Source organism: Pleurodeles waltl, chromosome 1_2 (assembly GCF_031143425.1).
Source record: "Pleurodeles waltl isolate 20211129_DDA chromosome 1_2, aPleWal1.hap1.20221129, whole genome shotgun sequence".
Lineage (NCBI taxonomy): Eukaryota > Metazoa > Chordata > Amphibia > Caudata > Salamandridae > Pleurodeles > Pleurodeles waltl.
In genome coordinates, this window is record NC_090437.1 from 749935564 (window position 1) to 749962212 (window position 26649).

A 26649-nucleotide genomic window follows, 5' to 3' on the forward strand; every position below is an offset into this window, starting at 1 on the left:
GAGTATGACCAGCATCTTGCAAGACCTTTTGTTACCTTATAGTGGGCTTAGGGACCGCCTGTTTCTTACCACTGGTTGGCTTAATTGTAAGTCTCATGTGTTTATTTCTTATTCATCAGCTTCTATAATCTTTCCTTCCTCTTCTTGTATTTGCCTTACCCTGGATTGTGGACGCATTACTTGGTTCTTCCACGACTCGTTTTTTTAAATTCAATATTTATGTTTTAGTTTTAGTACTCTACGAGAGTGTGTGTGTTTTTCAACTGTCTCCCTCATTTTCTTCTCACTTCTCCTTGTTCCTCCCCCCACCATTCCCCTCCTGTCCACCTTCCAATGTCCGTGTGTTGCCCCAGCACCTCCTGCCCTCCGTCCATTGTTCGTGTGCTGGTCCCAGCCCTGCTCACAGACCCTTAGTTGTCGTTGTGCTTCTCCACTTTCCCACGCACCCTCTGTTATCGCTGTTACCTCGGGCCCTTCCGCTCACTGTCCATGTGTTTCCAGCCCTCCGTTGTCCATGTGCTTCTTCCAGCCTCTCGCTTTTACACGCTAAAACTAATTTTTGAAAGTGCTGTGAATTATCAAGCTCTAGTGCTTTTTTTTTTTTTAAGGAAAAGCTGATTACCGCTGACTTCTTTATATCACTTTTTGAAAAAACGTAATTTTAGTTGTGCTGCCCAGTTGCCCCGCTGCTGTACAGCATGCCTACAAATCATTGCGAAAGCCAGTAGCTCTTCTGATGGCTCTCATAAGCTTTGCCAGCTCTTGTTGATAGGATGAAGTGAGCAATAATAAATCTCCACACAAGTTTTTTCTTTCTTTAAAAAAAAAATTACTTTATTGTTTTTTTCTGACAATACATTTGGTGGGAGGACCACTACCAGATAACATAAAATCTGATAGGTCCAAGTACACTCCTATTTCTGCAGCCACATATTGCTGTGACATTTGCCTCCCAGCCATGTTGTCTGAATTGCACTGTGCCCTGGTTGCATTGTCGTTTTCTTCACGTATCCCCCCCCGTTCCCCATCCATGCCTCTCCTGACCCTCGGAGGGTCTTGTATATCCCTCCATTTGGACCATGTCTTGTTGATCTTCCAGGGGCATCATCTCGCCTTGGAGACTGTGGCTTCAACTCAAATACACCAATTCACGTTCTTGACCCATGTGTAATTGTATATAGCTGTGGTCGGTACAGACTTTACTCCCTCACCCCCAGGGCTGTACAATATACCTCTTTGCTTATGCCAGGGTCTTGTTACGTAACAGGAGATCGTATTTGGATAGTTTAATATCGCCTCATAATTCCAGCAGTACCAAATATGGTGTAAGTGTAATCTGGTCTTCTACCACCCTTGATATGTATTGTTCCACCCTCACCCAGGATGTCTACGGTCTGGGGCCGCACCACATCTTGTGGACTAAAGTTCCTGTCTCGCCACACCCCCTAAGGCACCGGGCGTCATGGATTCTACCCATCTGGAATAGTTGGGTCACACAGTAGTTTTTTTTGTTGTTTCTCTGTCGGAAAGGTGGTATATGCAGTGAACCGTTTGCTCAACTGATTGGAGATAAGTTTCCTTAAAATAGCTACGCAGCAACAAGATAGAGTTCTTTTATGTACTCGTTTTACACAGTTCAAAAAACTTCTTAAAGCTGTCCCGCAAAAGACAACTGTTGGCTATGTACGCCTTTATTCTAAAATGCCTTTTACCCAAAATATTCTGTTGCCATTAACGGGCAAATAGTTTAATTTTCTATACTTGAGTCCCTTGGAAAATCTGAACCGGATTGTCATTTCAGGAGGTCTTTGCGGTGACAAAGGGCTTAAGTGCAGTTGTACTCAAACTATAAGGAAAAATCCCTTGTTGCCACCTCTCCATCTCATGGATAAAGATACAGCGCACAGCTATTATCGCTTCCAGTAGGTCAGCACATGTAGCGGAGGCATAATGCAAGGCGTCTTGATGTTGCTCTCCGACTCAGTGCTTAGCATTTGTAAAGAGCTAATTGTATCCTTCCTTCAGTGGACAGTAGAAAAGAGTCCCTTTTGTATCCAGTGAAGAAGTGGAGTACGTCAGGGAAGATAAATTGTGCCCCTTGGAAAAGGCAGTACTCATGCAGAAAATGATAGTTTATGTGCAGCCAGATGTACAATATGAAACAAATATAATAGTTGTCTTTGCTGCGGCTACTATAGCAATGCACTTGCATTTTAAAACATTTATCCATCCCATTCATTTTAAAATATGTGATATTAGATGCCGTAAGCACAACTGCTAACAAGGCAATTAAATGTAAGGATTACTTGCTCCTTAATTCTGCACAGTCATGTAAGGGTCCAGCCAATACAAGAAATTCTCTCTCTTGGCTGCAAGAGTCATGCCCGTATCATGCCTTTACAGAAAAATGTTTTTCCACTATGCATTTTCCAGTTTTCCCTTGGGTGTTTAGTGGTAATACTGTTTTTGGTACAGATTTGATGAACTAGGAATGTGTTAAACCGTCTTCATACGTACAATAACAATTTCCTAGTAACATTATTGTGGTAATTGCTGGTGAAGGGGAATGGTCAAAGACACTTGACATTAGCCAATGAGTCTTACATTTTCCTGCCAACCTAGTTGTAACAAAATCTCAGATTCACAGTACCTGTATATTTATCACTACCATGGTGGGTTAGAAGCAAGCAGGGGTGCTAGCCGAAGAGCAGTGGGACCTATAGGAATCAGGCAAACATATGAAGCACTGGGACAAACCTGTGTAATGCTTGAAGGGTCTACAGTACCCCTATAACCTGCTTACATGGCTCACTCTTTACAATGGTGGCCTAACAAAATATTACCACAGTCAGATACCTAAAAGTGCGAAGCAATGTAACAGTAGGAACGAACATCCAGCAAACCAACCAGAGGAGATGAGCAAAAACTAAACACACAAACCTGTTAATATAATTTATCATTTTACAATTAATTGTATGGCGTTTGAGAGGGAACTTGGAATAGACAACAGACTTAAAATAACTGATAAATTGTGACCTGAGTGAAGGGACTAATGTTTAATGTGTGTAGTTAGTTTCACCAGGTCTTCGTTTCCATCATCAGACTTTAGCAAACAAGTAGAAGGCAAAGAAGGGAGAAAGGAGAAGGAAAGCAGTGGCCAAGGGACTAGTCAGAGTTGAAGATCCTCCACCAGTGTGGTAAATAGACTGGAAGTGTAGGGTGGTGAAAGGAAGATGCACGAGGGGAAATCGAAGACAAGAAGCCTGTGATTCGGAAAGCCTGCCATTCGACAGCACCAGAGGTAGTGTCCTCAAAGAAACTTTGAGCTCCTGCATGTTTTTTTTTATTTATTTACATATTTAATTTGATAAATGAAACACTGGGAGGGAATAAGAGAATGCTAGTAAATGCTCACTTTTCAGCAGCTCACGCTTCGGTCCCGGTGCAAAGCAAGTTGTGATCTTTTTGGTTTTCCAAGGATTGTTTTTGTGACTAGAGAAACTGCATTTCCACTACGCAAAGGTATAGCATTCCTCATTTCACCTACTTATTTCAGGTGGACTATATGGATGAAAATGAGGAGTATTTTCAGCGCCAAGCTTCTCACCGGCAGTCCCGCCGGAGGTTCAGGAAGATTAACCAGAAGGGAGAACGACAAACAATTATTGATACCGTGGACCCATATCCTGTCGGGAAGCCACCTTTACCAAGAGGATATCATACAGTAAGTTTATGGGGCAACTAATGTGTACTTCTTTTTTTGTAAAATGAACATTGTTTATTGCTGTAAGTACTTCTTGTAGCAGGATGTTTCTTAATATATTAGGAGGACTTTTACACTTTTAGAGGTCTGGCTAAACCGTTTTTATTGTAACAAATGATCTGCCTCTTCTAATGGATGAATCAAAGACAAAAGCGACACCAACCCCTTATATTTGTTGTTAAAGTCATTGAAATGTTTTTATTAGTAGCCTAACGATTGTTACCTTGATCGTTGGGGATCAAGAGCCTGTGTAATATTTTGCATTCGTGACTAAATTTAACTTTGGCATTATAAAAAAAGCAATGCCAAGCATTCCTCTTAACGTTTTGGAAGAGGCTGTGGGTGTTGCTACAAGGTGTGCTAAGTGCCTTTTTTCAAGGCTAGTTTACTACCTTATGAACTAGTTCCTGATATTAGGATTACAGTCAAGAAATATTACTTGTTTAGATGGAAAATTCAGATAGGTATTAAAAGACCTGAATTATTTGTTATTCACAACCAAATTTCACCTTAATTGGTCACACTTTGCTTGCATTGTTTATCTGCTGTTCTTGTTATTTTGCGTGGTTTGCAGGTATGGCTCTGGCCTTAACGTACTGCAGGTGTGTCAGTTTCTGCTATAATTAATTCACTTGGAGCTATGTATGGGGGAACATTGGACAGTTTGTTTTTCTTATGCGCCTTTGACAGGAATAGTATTTTTTTGGGCCCCACAACTTGGTGAAGGTGGATAAATAACTTAGGATCTGCCCAAGCATGGCTGGAAAAGGCGTGGTCCATATGACTGACTGTCTACCGTAATATATGTAAATATGCACACACATGCAAATACGCATCCAGGCATGCAGTGACTTCATCCGATAATTCTTGTGTCCATTTTGTCTTGAAGGAGCTTGAATAAATTGAGATTGTTTTTTTGCAGTGAGGAGATCAGACCAATGGTATCTAGGTTTGGTGCAAGATGTGGGATAGGCAACAAATGCAAAAACAGCTGCAGAGTTGATTGGGGCCTTATATTCTTTGAGATCCACACATGGTCTTGACCTGATGACGTAGGAGTATATTTTTTCTTTCGTTGTGCCTCACGTTTAATGCCTGCATTGTCCTTGTCCCAGTCCAATCACAATGTATTCACTCACATTAATTTCACCAAGCTAAACTTCATTACACGTCTAGTACAGGCTGGTATGACAATTTTCAGAGTGTGCCTTCACCCGGAGGGTATCTGAGTGCTGAGCAGATAAGAGACTAACCAGCCCAGGGCTTGGCGGGATTACTCAGACCAAAGTCTTATCTTCTTGCAGAATTAAAGAAGCGAGAAGTAGGCTTGGCTTGACTGTGTAGTGGCAGATCGTCTCATGCTTTGGGGCAGTGATGGAGAAGGCTTGACCCCCGGATCTGTTGTTTTGTATTGGGGGGGTGGGGATGTGCTTGAGAAGGAGTCTGGCTGAGTGGAGATGTCTGGATTGGTTATGAAAGTTGATGCGTTTGAGGTATGCAGGGCCCGAGTTAAGTAATGCCTTGTTATCATTTAACATCTTGCAAGATTTGCATGCCTTGTTTCTGACCTCCTTGAAGGGGACACTTTTAACATTTATCAGGTATTGGTTTGATTTCAGGTGTATAAAAGTCAAATTGCATGAACCCCATTCCGTTCTATTAGCAACCATACACGTGCAGTGCACTACTGTATGTGGGCAGTAACTGAGAGGATCATTTCGACTTAGGAAAAAAATTACGTATTTTCAGAAAAAGGAAATTAATACTGTAATTGCACACGGTCTCCAGGTGATATAGTAATACTTATTTGAGTATTCCTGAAGCTAAAGACTGTTTCATGAGGGTAATCCTCTGGATCCAAGCATTCTGTTTAACTTCCTAGCATGTGAAGGCTCAATAGAATATTTGACTTGAATCATGCACTCTGTCTTTTAGTTAGTTTTCCTGCCTGTTACCATGTATTGATATGAGTAAATGACTTTTCAAACAGCTGTCTACGCACATGGCACTTGAAATCTCTCTGGTGTGGGCAGCAGAGGGATTTCAGGGTGGGGATATTTTTCGCCTTGGTTACTGGGGAAGAGCTTCCCCAGCAACCAAGGCTAAAAATATCCCCACCCTGAAATGACGATTGGCGTGCGATGAAAATGAAAGTAAAATAAGCCAATCTGCTCATTTGCCTTCATTTTCTTCAGTGCATAGGGGCATATCTCAGCCCACTGAGCACCACTTTCAATGGGGGAGGTACCGTTGGGAAAGGGAGAATCCCTACTGGATCCCTGCCTGAGGAATTGCCCCAGGAGGGCGATCCGTAGGCTGGGAACCACTCCACTTGGCCACCAGAGAGAGGGGGAAGTGTGGCCCCTTGGGCAAGTGCTTTTGCTTCCCCTTAAGTTTTTTTTTTTATTTTAAATAATAATTCTGTTGTTCTGTTCTCCACCCCCAGCGCCCCCCCCCCCCCACCCACCGCCGAGTGGCAAATTAAAAGGATGGGGCAGCAGTCTTTCTGCCCCCACCCTCTCCACCCCCCCAGGGGGACAGAAAGCAAACTAGACACCAGTTTTTTGTTTTTTTCTGATAATCAAAGAGGGGTGGGGGCTGCCCAGAGTGGGCAAGGCTATGGCCCCATCCCCAAAAGTAGGAAAAGTCTTTCTGCTCCCCCGGGTGGCAGATGGGGATTATTACCCTCAATCTGCTCCCCAGAGGTCAGAAAGCCCACTAGGCACCATAGATTTTTTTTATAGAAAGGTGAAGTGGTGGGGGCTGCCCAGAACGAGTACAGCAATGCCCCTGCCCACCTTGAAAAATAGGCACAGTCTTTCTATGCCTATCTTACTGACCTGGGGGGGGGAGCAGAAAACCCACTAGACACCAGGATTTTTTAATATAAAAGAGGGTTGCCCCCCCCCCCCCCCCACAGAGAGACACAGGTCACTAAACACCAGGGAATAAACAAAAAGGGTGTGGGCTGGTTATGCCCCAACTGAAGGGGCAGCAGTCGTTCTGCCTCTGTGACCTCTTCCACCCCCACCTCCACAGACTAAAGCATCTCTTCCCAGTGGCGAGCAAGAGAGGAGATTTGACTCTTACGGGTGTTGATTTGACATATGGGACAGGAGGGCTTGTCTAACTTCCAATATTGTCCAACTTGCAATGGTGAGCAGCTGCCCTTTTTGGACTTGGGTACTTTGCCACCTGGAAAAATGTACCAGATTCAGACACTTCTGACAAACATCTGGGGGAGTCCAAAGTGGTGTGCTTCACATGCACCCCACGCAATGTTCTTACCCACAGTGCCTTGCAAACCTCCAACTTTGTCTGAAATCACACATTTTTCCTACATTTCTCTAATGGAAACCTCTGGAATCCACAGGAATCTACAAAATTCCTACCACCCAGCCTTTCCCCATCTGTACTGATGAAAACTCTGCCCCACTTGTGTGGGTGCCCAAAGCAGAGTCAGCCTAAAAAAGCATGAAAAACATACATTTTACACCCATTTCTACCACTAACTGGAAGGAGGTTGGAAGCACAAAAAATAGAAAAAATGGGCTATGTCCCAGTAAAATGACAAATCTGTGTTGACAAATGTGTTTTTCTGACTCAAGTCCGCCTGTTCCTGAAAGCTGGGAAGATGGTGATTGAAGCACTGCAAACCCGCCTTTGGTGCCATTTGCAGGAAAAAAAAAGATGCTTTCTTCTACAGCACGTTTTTCCCATTTTCCCCCCAAAAAACAAATGAAGCAGTAATTTTGCTAATTTCTCGATCCCCTTCAGGCAAATCCACAAACCCTGGGTACCTTAAGAATCCCCAGGATGTTGGAAAAAAGGACGCTAATTTGGCGTGGATACCTTATGTGGACAAAACGTTATGGAGGCCTAAGTGCAAACTACCACATATAGCCCAAAAAGGCTCAGCATGGGGTTGGTGGTGAGGGGGATGGGTAGGGGGAGGCCTAGCAGCGAAGGGGTTAAGAATCATCAGACCTCTTTAGTACTGCTTTCTGCACTCCTACTGTTCTCGCTTGGAGGATAAATAACACAAAATGACATACTTCCCAGTGACAGTAATTAGAAGATGCGTTATGACAGTTATGTTTTATTTTGTACTGCACATATTAGCAATGGATAAGGCAAACCTCTATGTACGTGATATTTCATAAATTGTTATGACTTGAGATTTCTCTGCCATCTCTTCTGGACAAGTTGTTTACTGCTGGTTTAAAACTGGGACAGTCAGCCAGCCCTTGCTGTAGCTGTTCAGAATTTGTAATCACATCTAATTTGATGTGGTAGGAAGGATGTCCGCGAGGTTGGCATACAAATGTTCCACCTTAATGATCAGCTGCACAGTATCTACTGCAGCTCCTAATAAGAGAAGCCTGCACTGCACGGTGAGCTCTGTAATGAGAATGCTGCTCACACGAAGGCCTCCACAACATACCGCCCTGTGGTTGGCACTCAACAGTACATTAGCACCAGTGGTCCCAGCGACATCAAGCGTATGTCATGAGCTGCAGCTGGAAAGAGTCAGCAAGTTCTCCATCTTTTACGCTTTCTTGAAGCATGTTCTTGTTCAGTGTTTCTTCTAAATTTCCCCAGAAAGGTTATAAAGTATTGTGGTGGCTGGCTTGCTGCTGCCTGCTTTGTGTAATGTAGAGAATACAATGATTGCCCCAACACTTACATTATAGTGTCCCGTACAGTGCTTAATTTGTGCTTGTTGTTTCCGGTGCGGAGCACTGACACTTATTTTTGAAGGCCGGCGCTTATTTTTCTGCCTCAAGCATTTACTGCGAGCAAAAGACACATATGGCAAAGATGGAGGAAGAGAAAAATGAAGAAGCGTCTCAGTGGGAGAAAGCAGAAAGCTGCAGGAGTGAGCTGAAGAGGTCCGAGATGGCTTCGGGATTACGCTACCTCAGTATTCCATGTTCCCACATTTAATTGCAGCAGTCGGGTGTTTAAGAGGAGAGCTTTGGGCACCGGCACGTTTTTATTTACAAATTAAGCACTGGTCCCGTATTTGTAATGCGTCTGCCTCGATGAAAAGTTTGAAAGCTTCACATTGTTGTTGCCAAAGAGGTCAGCACGTTCTGTCTGGCGGCCGGTTTGGTTCAGTGTAAAAAGCTGGGTCAGCTTGGCAGATGCCCTCGCAGTGGCAGACCGAGGAATGCATGTGTGTTGCAGAAAGCGCTCATTCAGATCTGTCGAGCCCATCCTGTTTGATGTGGAAAGGCTGACGTGTCCGTGTTCATTCGGAAAGAGTTTTCTCAATCAACTTAGCTTTTCTATTAGGCGTGGAAGTCTGTCTTTGCTTGTGCCGGTCATGAAGTAACTGTATTGCCCACTTTGCAGCACTCACTGTTGCTGTTAACCCGTATTTTGTTTTTAAAGCAGGACAGGGCTTTACCTTCTCGATCCATTTACACAACAAGTCCACATGCACGGTCTGCAAGCCAGTATTCGTACTGGGGATAAATGCTAGTCTAATGTAGCTTTTGTGCCTGAAAAAATACGTTTCTTTTTTTTGATGTCATGATAATTTGGCAGATAACTCATCATCAAAATTCATATAGTCAGGAGCACAGTGTCTTATATTTTAGACAGACATATTTAATTATTGTCCACTATAATTAATCATTGTGTTGTCTTTATGACATGCGCGTAGAAGGTTGGAATATGCTTTTTTTCCTCTTTTCTTGCAGTCTGTAAACCTCCTTTTGTAGTGCCATTGCAGGGTGTTGTTTGAACCACCCTGCGCCTAGTGTTGTGTTCGCCCCTTGAAGAACCATCCTTCCCCTACTGCAGGACCGTGGTATGTCTCAGCTCAGTGTGGTGCGCACCAGGTTCTGTGTCTTCCAGAGTAGGGCCTTGGAGTTTGTGGCCGTGGACTCTGACATCTGGTCCTAGAGGTGTCCCCAGGAGGTGAGCTTGTGATCGAGTGACAGACGAAGCTTGACTTTCTGATGGATCCTGCGGCTGTGCACGCGTTAAAGGCACAAGCAATAGGTTTTGATGGGGGCCTTTCACTGGTACCTTCAGGTTTTGCGACCAGTCTAGTTGTCGTCCTGGTACCTTTCTTTACTTTGACGTTTTACTCGTTAACTTGTCAGGCAGAGGGGGGTTTTCTTCACAAGTGTGTGTTTTGTAGCCCACTTACACAAGCAGCATCCAAGCCAGGGTATTCAGAAACCTTGTGCACATGGCAGCTGTTAAATTTCACGTGTAGACGTGACTGAAATGCTATAAAGACGTCTTACTTATAGTTAGTTCTCAGTAGAATGATGCGTTACCACTGTCCTCCCGTAAAGCACAATAGTCTCATCAGCAGTCAGTCTTAAAAGATTCTTGTTAAACCATTTTTGGATGCATCCGGCACCTTTCATCTCTCTGCTTCAATGTATTCAGACTCTCGAGTTGGTTAATTACGACTGTGGTACCACTCGCATTGCACACTGCAGTCACTTCTCTGCTTTCAGTCATCTGTCTGCCAGGCGCCCTCTCGTCCTCAGTGTGAGAACCCGCCAGAGCTGGAGAGTTACAGACGCTCCGCATATTGTCTCTTACCGTGCTGTCGGTGCTGCAGGATTGCCAGTGCCATACTGTGCTTCAGTCTGTGCTATTCACCTTGACCACATCTAGAGCTGGACGTACCCACCCACTGAGTATTCAAATCCAATTATGTTTCAGAATATTGAGCACATATGGGAAATATTTTAATGCTGGTCTTTGAAGACTATATACTTTTGATTCAGGTTTTGGCATTTGGTGCCCAGCGAGCAGAGTTCTCATCAAGAAACTGTTTAAACTCACCCCAAGAGAGCACAATTTCCGAAATGTATCTGGCACGAATCATCCTCGGTTTTGGTGGTTCCATTGTTGCAGTCTCCAGTCTCATTGTAAATTCTGATGAGCTGCCATTTGGCAGCGAGCTGCCCGCCTGCTCTGTTTCCCTTGAAGGGTCAGTTGGACCCCATGGTCAAGAGATATTAGATAGAAGAGTTTGCAAAAATAATCAAACTCCTAGTTAAAGCCAAAGCAACTTACCATGCCTGTTTCTAAAAAGCAAGTTTCACCTCTTTCTATTTCAGTCTAAATTGGGTTTGCAGCTTGATGTCTGTTGTAGTCTTTGACAGTAGCTTTCAACCACTTGACTTGAACTTCAGCCAATCAGACTTCACTCTTCCTGATCTATTTTGCATTTGTTTTAATTGCAATACACCTGAAACTAATAAAGTCATTAGAAGTTTAGTATTTTTTGGCACAGTAGACAAAGGAGAGTAACCAGTGATGCGTGTTAAAATAACGAGTAACAAATATTATCTGTAAGCATGTTTTTGTACCTTTATGTTGAATTTTGAGAAAGGGTTTGCGGCACCTTACGTTGAGGCATAAACAACAAAGTATTACTTCTTTAATTTGACTATCGTTCTTGTATTTTTTAAACAAGTAAGCGGTGGCGTTTTCCCATTATTTTCTTTCCAATTTTTGTGTCTTCCAGTCTATCAATCGTCTCTAGTTTTTTCCCTTTCCAGCCGGCTCACATTTTTTTAAAACAACCCTCTTTTTCTTATGCTGGGTCCTTGCCTTTTTAGGTTGAGCATAGCAGTGCGCAAGCGCTACTTTTCTTATGTGTTGATATGTATCTGGGCTTTCAACCATGCCCACCACACGCCCGTCTCTATCACTGTTCATGGGCTTGCCCTTCAAAAATCCCCCTGTTACATGGTTAATTCCACTTTTGCCAATACGTTCGACTGTGCCCGAACTTCTTTTTCCTTTTGTATGCTGCTTCACACTGATGCTGTGGCGCTTGGAATCGGCTCGCTTATGTGAAGCTGTATTACTTTTCATTTTCAATTTATGTGGCAAGAAAAGTCAGGTTAGGAGCTCACAACGGTAATAGCTCTAACTCAAGTTAATGCGAGACCCATACGGCTTTTGGTGACTGTCATACCACCCTCTTTTTACCCCGCTTCACCACTCCCCGGCACCCCTTAATCCTCTGCTGTTCTCCTTTTCCCTTGTTCAGCTCTTCAAGTCAGCAATACACGTTTCAGTTTGCCCACCTGCAGAGCCCTTCATCTTCCTCTCTTCGGTAACTTGTGAGCACCTCTTCTTGCCTCATCTCTTCCACACGGGTCTGGTTCCAATGTTGACCTGGTTCTTACCTTCTCACTTTCTTTGTCAACAGATAGCTGCTGCTCCTTTCTCATGTGCTGCCCTTTTCCTCTCTTGAGATTGTAGACAGGTGCCTCTCTAAAATGCTTTTGCAGTTGGTCATACTTCTGCTTAGTTTTACAGTTCTAGAGCACCCTGCGCTTAAGTATGAGCGTGGTGTGCCTTTTTTGCTTACCCAGATTTTTGTGTTTTCTTCCAAGGTAGATCTACTCGCTATTAGAAAACACTCAATATTTATTTTTCAGTGGTCATTGTACATATACTTGAGGAAATACCAGTACCAGCAGTCAGCGCTGATAAAGTTCAATTTTGTGTATTAACAGATACAGCATGACTGGTTTTAATATTTAAAAAGCAACCAAGCTTCATTGTTCATCTTAATGTCACCATCTACTCTTTATTTTGCATGCTTAGCACAGAGAGCCTCGAATATGTTTCTGGGGTGAGTCTAGAGTAAACTCGCAATGCTTATAGTTTTGGATGAAATAAAGTTGTGGAACTTAGGTGCTTCTTTCCGTGAGTGCTAGGGATTGGACTTTTTTAGAGAATGCCACGAAAAGGACTTTTTAATAGCACAGCAGAGGAGAACTGATGGAGTAAATGTCCAAGATGTTTATGGCACGTTGAATTGCTATGCCGACGTCTCTCTTGTTTTTTTAAAGCTCTTTTAGCGAATGTTATTAATTTACCAAGACATGTGAGCAGGGTTCCCCTGACCCAGAGTGCAATAAGCCTACTCAACTTGCACCCAAAAATACATAATGTGGTGAAAGAGCTTAACGCTCTTTTGCTTCCTTCCAATTGTTTATGTTCTGCTCATAATGTTCAAACTTTAGATATCCTCAACTATTCATGCCCCACAAACAGTACGTTTTGATGTGAACTTTCAGTTGTTAGACACCTGCTATTTTTTCTTTTTTCGTGGGAGATTTTACATTGTAACTATTTAAACCTTAGAATGTTAAGTTTCCCAAATCATCAGTTGTATTTATGTATAAAACTCTTATATTTATTTTTATAAACGCTCTTAGTTTCTGCAAAAAATATCTCCACTTCTCCACAACTTGCATACTTTGTTGCCAAATCCTATAAAAAAAACTAAATAAAATACAAATTGGGTAGCATCTCTCAGTAGCAGTCAGAATATTCTTGTACACCAAAAGGTTTCTTTTTCATATATGTAGTTTTTCCAGTCTGTCCGCGTGGACCCATTATGTAAATCTGTGGCCGAAATTAATGTGTAGGATAACAGTCTTCATGTGCCTTCTTACGTATTGCTGTATCTTTGCAGTATTTTAGAGTATGCAGAGATGTTTACATAATGTGAATTCGAGGAGCTGTTGAGTGCACGGGAAAGAGATGGTAAATGTGCTGTTGCATTGCATATAGGAGTCAGTTCCTACGTGCCTGGCTAACTGTTGGGCTTTCTGAAGCCATAAAAAGGATATATCCTTCCATAGTTTTAGTGCACATAGCAGGAATGCCTGCTTCCACATGCTTTCTATGAGAGCTGATTGGCTCTTTAGTCTTGTGAGGCAGGTATTGCAAGTGTTATGGCCTTTGCTAGAGATGTTGACTTAGAAAGTCCGGTTGTTTGCCGGACGATCTTGTTGACCATGTGGCACATTTTGATGAGAATGCTTGCTAGGGTGTGGGAGGGTGGGGAGCCGGTGTAGTTTTCAGGCTGGGTGAAGTGTGTTTAACTTTCCCCTTTTTGATGATAAGAAGGTCCGAGGTGTGTAGGGCAACTTTCAGAGTGGAGTCTGAGTGGCTGGTCAGCAGCACATTGTCCTCGTCTGCATGTGATAGCTCAGCAGTCCACACTGTGGTTTGAAGGATATTAAAGTGAGGGAGGATTCGACTTGACTCCTATGCGGAAGCCTGATCTGCATTTAGGTTTTTGAAGCTTTTTCCCCCCCCAAGTACTTTTTTTCATGGTTGCAAACCACAAGGGCGGAATGTGATGAAGTAGGTCAGTTGTGGCTGGGTGTGCATGCACTTTTAAGGTCACAGCCTACCAGACAGCACAGCTGTCTGGTTTGCTTAAGACCTCTTGGGGACATTCAGAAAGCTGAACTAGGAATGCATTTCTGCCCATTGCTTGTCATTAGCTTTGCGGTTTGTAACTCACATTTTCTTGCTTTCCATTTTTTTTGTTTTAGGCTGTCCAGTTTGAGTTCTGACCTTCCCTCACCAAAACCTTATTTACTTTATCCTTCCGCAGGGGTGTGAAATTTAATAAAATATCTACTTGTCCATGGGGCAGGTTGCTTCATATATCTACTTGCCCTGTAAAAAATTCCACTTGTCCCTTTGGTGCCAGGTAGTGCAGCGACAAATTATGGCAACTCTGATTATGCCAAGGCACATATTATAGTTGGGTTTGAATACTAACAGTTTCCTTATGTTGCCACCTTTCTGCAGAACTACATACTGGGGCTGGAGATAATGGTAACTCCAGGGTTGGAACGCCATTTTAGGTCCGTGCACACTTACTAACTTTCATGCTTTAAGGTTTTTCACAGCTTTTCTCCGATCTTTTCACAATCTCAGAAAGGTTGGAAATTTACTGCAGACAAGGGCAAAGTAACATTTCTTCCAGAGTTGGGAAAAAGTGGTTGGAGGGAAAATGAACTTGTAAACGCTCAACAGATTTTTGCATGAGCAAATCCACACATGCATATGTGCACGTGCTAAAATGCAGTTCACAAATATTTTGTAGGACCACAATTTCCTGGACTACTTCTCTAAATTCTTGTGAGTTCATGAAAGCTGTAAATCTGCACTAATGCAAGGACATGTACTGTGGGTGCACTTTTGTAACTCTAAGAATTGGGCCCCTAATAAGGTATGGTGTTAACCAAAACCTCTTGTTATTATTAAAATTCTATCTCTTTCTCTATCTATCTATGGACTGGATTCACTGTGAGTGAGGGCATTCTGCTTCTCCACAAGGAGCATATCAGCACACGCGGTAGTTTCAGTGCCAGGAGTGTTGTGGCATTTTGTGCTTTTTGAGAAAAAAACATAATTTTATTTTTGTCAGTTTGTTATAATGATGAGGGCCTGGCAGCTCCCATAGTTATAAAGTTGTACAACAGCCAAATCAAAGTAAGATACATATTGACAAAAACCAAAAGGCTTACCACCAATGTCAGACGTTTTGGCTTTTGCAATACTTGTTTAATTTTGTGTTTTCCATAATTCTGTTGAAACCTGTTATCCTGATTTTCCATGGTGTATATTTTTTGGGAAATACTAGCATGCATCAACACATTTTACTAAATGATGCTTCAGAAATGGTACCTATAATGTCACAGCAGTTTAGCAAAACATTTCTTTTCCTAGGTGCATTTTTTTGTGAACAATTTATTTAGAAAGCAAAGAAGCATCAATCTGGCTTTCAGGATTTTGCAAATATTTGCATCTTATCAGAGAGGATTATGGGTGCATTATATGTAGCCTCATATTGTTAAACTTTGCAAACTTGTCTATGCATTTTTATACTAGAACCACTGTCAGCTGTGCACTTGAATGTTTACAACATTTCTTTAGAGCGCTCAACCCTAATACTAAAGGCTTTGAATTATTGAACCATAAGTACAAGTTCAGTCAGCATTAACATACAAACACAAATCAGGGATGTGGAATTCCTATCGCCCGACGCCCGGGACATCTTGTTTGGAGTCAAGGGCAACAAGTTTTTATGTTTACTTTGTCCTTGGGACAAGTAGGCCCAACCCCCTGCAGCACAAACCCTTTGGCTGCCTGTTTACAGAGAGTTGACCTCTCTGCAGTTGAGGTAATGTGTTTCCAAAAGATAATGCTGTTCGAACTTGTATTTATGGTTCATTATTTGAAAGCCTTCATTATTAGGGTGCGTGCTGTAAATAAATGTTTTAAGGTCACACTTCACTACTGACGTTGTTCCAGTACAAAACAAAAAAACATGTACACACATGTTTGAAAAGTTTAGGCTAAGAGGCTAAGTATAATGCTCCCAGAATGCTCTCTGATTATATGCAAATGAAGTGTCATTTAGTAAAATGTGTTGATGCATGCTAGTATTTCCCAAAAATATTTCTAATGGAAAATCAGTGTAACCATTTTCAACACGATTATGGGAAGCACGAAAATAAACAAACACTGACAAAGCCAACTGATCTGACATATTTTTATAAGTCTTTTAGTTTCATCAATGCGTGTCTTGTTTTGACATGGCTTTTGTAACACTTTATTGTTGTGGGAGCTACCAGGCCCTCAACATTGTAACAAACATTGGCAAAACCCCCCCAAAAAGTTTTTGAACTCTTAAAGCACACGTTGCAACCAGCGGCATAACAAAGGCCCCGCAGCCGCCCTCCAGGGGGCCCCGTCAGCACAGCACCTGCCCTGAGTGAGTCTGGAGAGGGGACTCCTACATGTTCTTTGCAAAGGGGCACCCTCCAGTTTCGTTACGTCACTGATTGCCACTGTAGTTCCTGACACTGAACAAAACTACTTTGTGTGGCAATATGCTCCTTGTGGAAGAGCAGAATGCGATCACTCACAGTAAAGCCAGCCGAAAGAGAGAGAAATAGAAGTTTAATAAAAACAAAATGTCTTTGTTAACACCAGACCTAATTAGGGACCAAGACCCACATGTAGGTAGCTTTTTGCATGTCGCAAACAGCGACTTTCGCTGTTTGCGACGTGCAAAAAGCACATTGCGATGCACAAACCCAGTTTTGCGATTCAGTGACCTGGTTACCGAATCACAAAACGGGTTTGCGACTCGCAATTAGTAAGGGGTGTTCCCTTCCTAATTGCAACTCGCAGTGCAATGTAGGATTGTTTTGTGACCGCGGGCGCAAACCAATCGCAGTTTGCACCCATTTCAAATGGGTGCTAACACTTTCGCAAAAGGGAAGGGATCCCCATGGGACCCCTTTCCCATTGTGAATGTCACTGTAAACATTTTTTCAGAGCAAGCAGTGGTCCTGTGGACCACTGCCTGCTCTGAAAAAATGAAACGAAAACGTTTCAATTTTCGTTTTTGTTATGCATCTCGTTTTCCTTTAAGGAAAACGGGCTGCATTACAAAAAAAACTGCTTTATTGAAAAGCAGTCACAGACATGGTGGTCTGCTGTCTCCAGCAGGCCACCATTCGTGAGGGGGTCGCAAATTGCGACCCACCTCATGATTATTCATGATGTGGGCATTTGCGAAGCCCTTGCGAATCACAGATGGTGTCAAGGACACCATCCTACATTCGGATTTGCGACTCGCAATTTGCAGGTCACAAATCTGAACCTACCTACTTGTGGCCCCAAATTCTTAAAGAAAGTCAAAAAAGTGCACCCATGGTATATGTCGTACCCCTATAAAATATTTGTGAACTGTATTTTAGCGTGGGTAAATACGATGTGTAGATTTGCTCATGTGAAAATCTATTGAGCATTTGCAAGTTCATTTTCCCTCCAGCCACTTTCTTCCCAACCCTGGAAGAAGTTCTAATTCTGCCTTTGTCAGGAGTAAATGTCCAACCTTTCTTATTATGGGAAAATATTAGAGAGAAGCTGGTAAAAATCTTTAAAACATGCAGGTTAGTAGGTTTGCAGACTCAAAGGCATTCCAGCCCTGGAACTATTGCTTACTGCTTCCTCCAGCCCCAGTATGCAGATCTGCAGAAAGGTGGCAAAATAAGGAAATTGCTACAGTAGGGATTGAAACTCCAAGTATTCAAGCCCTACTATGGTAGTAGCCCTGGCATAATCAGAGAGGCTATTAATTGCTGCCATAATTTGTCGCCACACTACATGGCACCAAAGGGACAAGTAGATCTTTTTACAGGACAAGTAGATTTGAGAAGCAACCTGTCCCCTGGACAAGTAGATATTTTAATAAATTCCACACCCCTGCAAATATTACTTTAACTGCAGACAGTGGCCTTTCCTGATCCATAACGTACTGTAAACTGGCAGCCAAAGGGTTTGTGCTGCAGAGGGGTTGGGCCTACTTGTCACAAGGACAAAATAGACATAAAAACGTGTTGTCCCTGACCCCAAACAATATGTCCTGGGCATTGAGCTATAGGAATCCCACACCCCTGTTTCCTCTGTAAACAGGCCTGTAATTCTTGTTCTTATCTTGTCACATTTGCTGTGAATTAAAAGACCAAGGTCAGATGTCAGGCTCTATCTTCCAAGGGCACTTGTTTAGTTTTCTCTCTCTACTTTGCACAACTCCACTCTGTGCTGCAGTACTCTACGCCACTCTGCAACACTGCACTCTATGCCAATACACTCAGCACCAACGCACTTTGCTCTGCAACACTCAACTCTATGTCCCTGCACTCTGTGCCAATTTACTGTATGCCACTCTAATCTACTCTGCACCACTGCACCCTACACCACTTTAATGTACACCATCATGCTCTATGCCACTCTACGCAGCTACTCTCTACCCTGCACCACTCCACTCTATGCTGAAACAATCTTCTCTACACCACTGCGCTGCCACTCTACTTCACGCCACTCTATGCCACTGCACACTCTGCAACTCTACTCTTAAACACTGCACTCTGTGCCAATGCATTCTACACAACCGCGCTCTATGCCACTGCACTCTACACTGCATCATTGTACAATACGCCACTGCTCTCTATGCCACTCTACTCCACTCTACATCACTGCACTCTGGCACTCTATTCTGCAACACTGCACTGTCTGCCACTGAAGTCTACCCCTCTCTCCTCTGCACTACTCTATGCTACTTAAATCTATGGCACTAAATTCTACTATGCACCACTCTATGCTACTCTACTCTTCACCAGTCTATGCCATTCGACTGAATTCTGCACACTGCCCTCTGCACCACTCAACTCTGCACCATTCCACTCTGTGCCACTCCGCTCTACTCTGTGCTACTCCACTCTGTGCCACTCCACTTTGCGCCCCTCCAGTCTGCGTCACTCCACTCTGCTATGCACAACTCTGATCCACGCCACTGCATTTTATGATGCTGCATTATATGAATTCAATGCCGCTGAATTCAGTACCACCGCACGCAATGCCACTGCACTCTACACAGCTATACTCTGCAACACTCTACGCCAGCCCACACTTCTCTCTGCGCCTCCAAACTATGCCACTCAAATACACACTATCTGCCACTCCACTCTACAACACTCCATGCCACTGTCCTCTATGCCACTGTTAGTCATGCTGAACAGCAGCCACGCTGGTGTAGGACATGGCTAATACACATTGCTTAGGCACGACCTGTTGGCTTTGCCAATGCCTGTTACCATTTGAAGATCCACTTAAGGAGTAGGCAAGGTTCAGGTAGTCTGAAGCTTAAGGGAAAGAACGGAAACTGCAGGCTCCATACAGAAGCATCCCATATGTCGTCCTCGCTAGGAAACCTGGGTATGACATCTGTAATCCTATGAAATGAGGTTGGTGTGTAACGCACATTTTCCCCTTCAGGCAGCCTTCATTTTAGTAATGAAAGTAAATGGGCCTCAGCATGTGCAACAAGAAATGCTTCATAAAATCAATACAATATCATAGCATTGTGCACTATGGTGTTTAGTTCTAATAAAGTGTATGATTGTAAAAAGAAAGATAGTGGGATCTATAAAAAAAAAAGACGACAGAACATCTGCAGCGTTTAAGATTTCATTATGGTTTTCTGCTCCCAGTTTTGTGATCCTCTGATGGTCATTATTGAATGTGAAAATACGGCAGAGGCAGTGTGCGCTTACTTATTTCCATTCGTTCTAATGGCTGCCAGGGGCTGATTCAATTTAAAACGTTGAGTGTAATTTTTCTTTTTTTCTTCCACATTAGTTAGATTAGGTCGAATGTCTCCGTCCCCTTGCATTCACCTGCTTTCGTGTGTCTTTGTGGCTGGTGTCTTTTACTTCAGTAAAAAAAAAAAATATTCATTAAGTTGTAAATTGTATTGTCAAGAGACATTGGTTATTGGAGCGATCGATTCCTTTTTTTGTCACATAATGTGATCTGTAACAGCTGCAGCTTACTTATCATACCTCGAACCTTTTGAGTAACAGGTGTCGGCAGTCTCCTTACGACCCTACGTATCCAGGGAAACATTCCCTGCTTGAGAAGTGGCAAAGCAGTCTCCATTCTCATCAGCCTTGTTGGAAACATAGCTGGCTCTTATATTTACAATTTTCAAGAATACTGAGGTAGCTATCCAGTCATATTTTGATGACACAAAGTTATAAACCAAATTTTCTGAGATCAGTTGATGCTCTTGAAGCACCTTCAGTCTAACTTTTCAAAACGCACAGCTGATTATCTTTGAAATTAAAGGGCAATCTAAATTGTCATTCATCCTCGCCCTACCTTCTTTCTATGCTTTCCACTGGCTCTGATGATGAAAAATCATTGCTTCCCTCTTTAAGCTGATCTCCTGCTCAACACCCATGTTAGCACTAGGGTGAAGAATTGTTCTTATCAACTGCCATTAGTTTATGCTTTAATGCCACTAGTTTCTCAGGAGCACAGGGCCTCGACTGTAAGGACAGAAGTCTATCCTGGATCTGACTACTGCTATGCCCATTGTGCGGATCTTCCAGCATATCAAATTGATCGCCTTCAAAGAACTCAAAATGCACCAATTAGAACAATTTTGAGGCAGCATGATTGGGGGATTGGGAGCTTCAGATTTCCCAGTAATCACGTTGGACATCTTGTTAAAAAAAAAAAAAATTATATCAGAAGTAGGACTTAAGGAGGGCTTGAGCGGCAGTGGAAAGAGAGAGGAGTGTGGCCTTTTAGGATACTTAAAATGCTATATTTTTCAAACTAATCAACGTTTTACAGCCTTCAATAATTTCACACAAGAAATTGTGTGTTTTTGTCAATGTATGTCTCATCTGGAAAACAAGAGCAACTCAAATGTCCACGTGAACATGGGTATAAAACTAAAGCACAGAACAACCCTTCACATGAAACTCATTTTGTAATGTAATTGTAATAAAGCAGAAAGTCCTGCATAGACTCAATCAGAAATAGAACATTTCCATTGAGGCAGTACTCATCCAGTCAGACATTAGTCTGTGATAATCATAATGTTAACAACGCAACATTAAGAAAGGTTTTATTCATAAATGAAATGATATGCAAAAGTAACCAAAAATTCACAGCTGGTGTGGAAAAAGATAATGGTAAGTACAGCCCAAGTGAAACAAACCAAAACAAGAAAAAGTGTTGGATATTGTGAGAATAACAGGTATATTGGTAAACAGTTATTCAGACAGCCACATTTGTTTTAATGCACATAATCAGATAGGGTAATTTCCCAGTGTAGAATGACGAACAGAAAGGTCTGTCTTTTCAAATGCTGCCGACATTTAGACCCTTCCAGGGTGTCATCAGGACATATAGGCCCTCATTACGACTTTGGCGGTCTTTTCTCAAAACCGCCAGGGCCGCGGCCGCCAGATGACCGCCACTGCAGCCCTGGTAGTTTTCGATGAGGGCCATAGTAACCTGAGGGATGGTTGCCAGATTGAATTGGTCTAAGGACCACATAGTATCACTAAATTCTTGTTTGCTGCATAGAGCGGTTCCAGGAGGTATCCCAAGTATGTCAAAACCACCAAAGCCCCCTATGTGCTGAATAATTGGTGAACATAGAAGAATACAATACGATGCAGAGTGTATAATGGGAGTGCGCCGTTGTGTGCTGCATTGTTCCGCCTTCAGCCCCCCATTTGGAAGCCTGTGGCCGCCATTATCTGACACTCAGTTATTCGGTGAGTATTCTCCTTATGTTCACCAATTATTAAGCACATTGGTGGCTTTGGTGGTTATAAAGACTTAATATGCATGTTTATTAAAAAAAAAAAAAAAACTACAAACGTGAGTTATTTTTTCATTTGTTGTTTTTCGTTTATCTCAAAAGTGAGTGAGAACAGCATTTCCATTATTTACATCCAGCTTTTTAGAGTTCAAAATACTTTACAAATGAACAGACAGGCGCACACAGTGTACAAACAAGTCTCCCATGTACCAGCCTGCATGGGACTTGAAGAGCCCAGTGCTATTTTGCCATTATCTTTGTTGATTGAATATTTTACTAACCGCATGTCTGATGATGTTCATTTTTTCTTTTCCTTCTCTATGGCATTCATTTCATTTTGGCTCACAGGAATGCACTAAACCTCAGGTATTGTAATTGTTGCGTGTTCCACCCTCTAAAGTCAGTCATTGTGTTGAGAAGTAGCTTAAGTAATTGTCCCGGTGGCAGTGCTGTTGTGCAGTGTTTGTCCTTTGTGTTGCTGAAAATGTGTTAAACTGTAGTGCAGACCTGTCACGTAAACTGAAAGAACAGGACAACACAATTAGATGTATGTCCTAGCCACAGTATATGCATACAGAAGAAACAGAACGCTGTTAAGAACATTTACTCCTCTGACAGAAATATTGTGCCATCGTTTGACCTTTTATTTCTTCTGTTCTGGCACTGTTTGCTCAAAACAAGTGTTTATGACAAACACAAAATGAAAAGAATAAGGAGAAGTTGCAAAGATTGACATATGTGCAATGACATCTGGTCGTAGTTTTCTGTTCCATGTATTTGTGGTGTCGGTGGTCCACCTGTGATGCTTACCTTGACTGTCACTTATGTCCACCTGTGATGCTTACCTTGACTGTCACCTATTAGTTCTACCAGTTGATTTGTGGCTGATGCCTAGCCATATATTGTCCATATATTCTGGTTGATGCCAATCTGTCCCCAAAATCACAAGAGTTGCTTATAAGCAGTGACTGTGCTCCTTAGCTTACTTGCCTATTCGCACTCAGCTGCAGTCTACGCAACTGTGCTTTAATTGTCTCTCTCACTTGGTCATGTTGTACCACAGCTTATTTTCTTGAGGTAGTAGCTTCCTTTCTGGATGTTACCTTCATCTGCAGCACCAAGTTCATAGCTAGCCATGCTGTTCAAAATACACCCCTTTTCATTGACCTATAGAGGTTGAAAAATGCAATTCATGCCCTCTTCTGAACAACATAACAAATGATTAGTATGGGCAAGCCTGAGATTTTTGGCTGTCCGTGTTTTTTAATGTGTGTAGGTGTGTGTATGTGTGTGTGTGTGTGTCCAGAGTGTTATATTCCGGAAAATGCATGCTGCCTTTGTATGTTATTTCGAAATTGAAACCTAAACATTATGTCCCACTAATGAAAAACCACACATTCTAAATTTTGTGGCTTTCCCCCCATTAGTATATTCAAATTTTGGGAGCTATTTTCACCCATTAGTATATTCGAATTTTGGCAGCTCTTCACTCTAGAGAGAGCTCAGTTGTTTTCATGCTACAATTCAAGTGTATCCTAGACATGCAGTGCCAGCCTCAGTGCTGCTAAAGTTCATCTTTTATCTCATCTTAACACACTTCATTGCTCCATTGTGCTCTGAGCGGCCGGATCATGGTGACAAGTAAGTGCTACGTTGCTGTTGAAAGCAATCTTTCTACCAGCATTGCCCTTTGTAAGCAGTAGTGTTCTAGGTCAGTGATGTCAACTTGTTAAATCTACACCTCAGGCTATGGTGCACTGACTCGTGGCATTTTATCATGCAACGAATATTGCAAAAGTTTAATTGGCTGTAGGTCATAAAACCTTAACATTATATCTAAAGCAAGCACTGGCAATGCCAATAGGTCTGGCTTTAAAATAATGAATGGTAATTTGAAGTACTACAATAAGTTAGCTTTGATAGGTATTTGTGTGTATGCAAATGACAGTAGGATAATAGAGTAGGTTAAAAGGTCAGGTGACAGTTGCATTGTTAAGCCTAAAAAAAACCATGTAGGTTAATGACTGCCCTCTTGCTGTCTGCACTGCTTATAGAGAAAAACACCATAAATTATCTAGTTATCTGAGACTTTTTAATTGTATTGCAATGTTATGTATGTTCCCTTGAAAGTTCAACCTCAGGCAGCTGGATAAATTGACAAACTAATCAGAGCTGCTGGAGGCTAAGCACTTTTTTTGTGGAAGCACACAAATTCTGCCCAATCAAAATATATTCTCCTGGCTTTGAACATGTAGGCGGAGCCAAGCCCATCAACATCACATGAATTGTCTGTTAAGCTAGACCATAACCTGTGTTTTGTAAAAAAAAAATATATATATATATATATATATATATATATATATATATATATATATATATATATATATATATATAATTGATATGTCTAAAAAATGATTGAATGGCTATTCCAGGAATCATGAAAATGTAATAATGAAATGCATAAAAACAACTTTAATTAATCTAAATCTCATCCTAATCCTACCTTAATGCTAACTTTAAGCCTTAGTCCAGCCCTCTGCCTAACCCTAAGATTAGCGCTCACTATAAAACTAGCCCAGGCCCTGTTCACTTACCCTAATGCTAACCACAAGACTTGATCTTCACTTTAAGCACTAACCGTATGCCTGAGTCTCTACTTGAGTACTTAGCTTTGGTTTTAAGACTAAACCCAGCTATGAGCACAACAGGAACAAATCATCTAATTTGCATGTTAGCAGTAAATGCTGTTAAAAGTGTGTTAAAAGTAATACTCGTACAAGATCAACATAACATTTTAAAAATTATTTTTTCTATTTTACTCCTGCAGTTTCGGTGAAAGGGCTTATGTTTTTTTCAGCTTAATATGTATCAAAATATAGTTACCCCAAATATAGTATAGATTTTTGATGTATGCATTATTGGTATCAAGTCTGTGAAGCTCCTAATAATTTCTATGATGGTCCAGCAGATCGCTGTGATACAAGATCCTCTCATTGGGTTAGTACCTTCAACATACAACAGCTTGGTGTTTGAATACCCTTGTGCCGTGAGTGGCGGCTCTGGCTCCACTTGTGAACTCCAGCAGTCCCAGGGCCCGGATACCCTACAAATGTCAATCTGTCTCGTGATCCCACTGCATAGCAGAGCTTAGCCAGGCCAGCAAGCAGCTCTGAACCACTCCTTTTTATTAAATAATGCAGCTTAAATTACGAAAGATGTGTGCAAGAGTTTCTTCTGTTCCCTCCATAATAAAATGAGAATTATTTGATATTCTACAACAGCTCTTCTGTGGGGCAGTGGAACAAGGGGAAACCAATGCTCGCAAAGGCAAGAGGTCTGATGTTGGCAAGGTAATTTGATGATATGTATTTTTTTTTTTTTTAATTGGGAGCATATGCCCTAAAATTAAAAGAAGAAACAAACCAACATGCTGCTGCACAAATGTGGCGGCCATGTGTTTGTTATAATTAAATTAAAATTATGTATATATATATATATATATATATATATATATATATATACCTGTTTACTTATAATTCTAAGTGAACAGCGTGGATACTTCCTAACAGGCAGGTGTAATTTAAAGAGGTATCTAAATCCTTTATAGTTTTGATGCATGTGACAGGAAAATGAGATTGACATGGGTAAGGCTGTCTTGGTAGTCCTAAAAGTGTAGTAATACCTTTTTTTTAATCAACTGGGTATATTGGAAGGTTTACAGTTTCAGTCTTTTCCAACATCCCATGGTGGTGGTAGTTACAGTCTTAGATGTAAGTTTATCGTAATGTGCTGGGTGATGTCCTGCTGGTAAATTGAATGACATGCAAGATGTATAACAGGATTAGTGGTGCCACTTAGTGAAGGGAGATTCAGCAGTGTTATCGCTACAGTTGGTGTTAGGACATCTGGAGAGCTTGTCTGATTAAGGAAGAGCAGCTGATCGCCATTCCTAAATGCATGAGTAGCACTGCCACCCCTTTTTAACCTATTAACTTGTCGGTTTTGATTGATTACAACGATTCTGCCTCATTTTCATGGAAATTGTGCAGGAAGCATTTTCTGTGATTTTACGTTATTGGTACACATAGGACTCCTTAGCTTAGTTTATGAAGGATAGAAGGATTCTGTGTTTAACCGATCAGGTGTTGAGCTAGCCTGCTTTGGTATGTGCATTACTTTTTGGTCGTACTTGCATAACAAGAGCAACCTACAGGCATCCACTCTCATAGATTGCTGAATCACTACGACCCACACTTTAAACTACTGGTGTTGAGATATCATTGAAAGTGGAGTGGTCTTACTGACATACCCTGCAGATGAAATCAAATTCGCCAGTTTTCAGCCTCTGTCTTTCTTTTGAAAATTCCTGCTTCAGTCTACAAGAATGCCTCAGAAGGTAGTCCTGTAGTTTATAGCCGAGGATGTTCTCACATTTTGTTGACCATCCAAGACATTATGAGCTTAAAATCTTACATAGCATCACTAATCAAGCCTTGCAGAATGTGTTTTTAACAATAGACTGCATTGAGGAAAAGATAAAAAAGAAAAAAAGTTCTAACACAGATTTTGCAATCCTGTCCCTATCTGCCGTAAAGATATTGAAATCGAACATATTCTTGTGTTTTAGCAATTATTTGGGGCTGTGAGTAATCCTGTTAGACTCGTAAGTATGGTGGATTACGTTTTTGAAGGCATTCTTGTAAATGGATACTCGTTCTTAATGTTGTTTTTGTAGGAGTAAATTGATTTGAATCAGAAAGCATAATTATTGGGACCCCTAAACTGCTTCTGACACCAATGTAAGGTTCGTTTCCTACATTTTGACTTGCAGGTGAAAGGTGAGAGGGAAAAATCTGCTGGCAGAGTCTATTTGCCATAAAATACA

At 41.8% G+C, this 26649-nt stretch overlaps 1 protein-coding gene across 16 annotated transcripts in view; it reads left to right on the plus strand.

Moving 5' to 3' along the window:
- RAPGEF2 (Rap guanine nucleotide exchange factor 2) overlaps positions 1-26649 on the plus strand; it is a 681573-nt gene that overhangs the window by 388750 nt on the left and 266174 nt on the right. For 13 of the 16 annotated variants that reach the window (XM_069243519.1, XM_069243546.1, XM_069243572.1 and 10 more), the window contains 2 exons: positions 3557-3724; positions 22113-22130. In XM_069243519.1, coding sequence (XP_069099620.1) covers positions 3557-3724; positions 22113-22130 — 186 coding nt within the window. The remainder of the gene's footprint in view (positions 1-3556; positions 3725-22112; positions 22131-26649) is intronic. The other 3 variants (XM_069243496.1, XM_069243511.1, XM_069243461.1) reach the window with 1 other exon arrangement.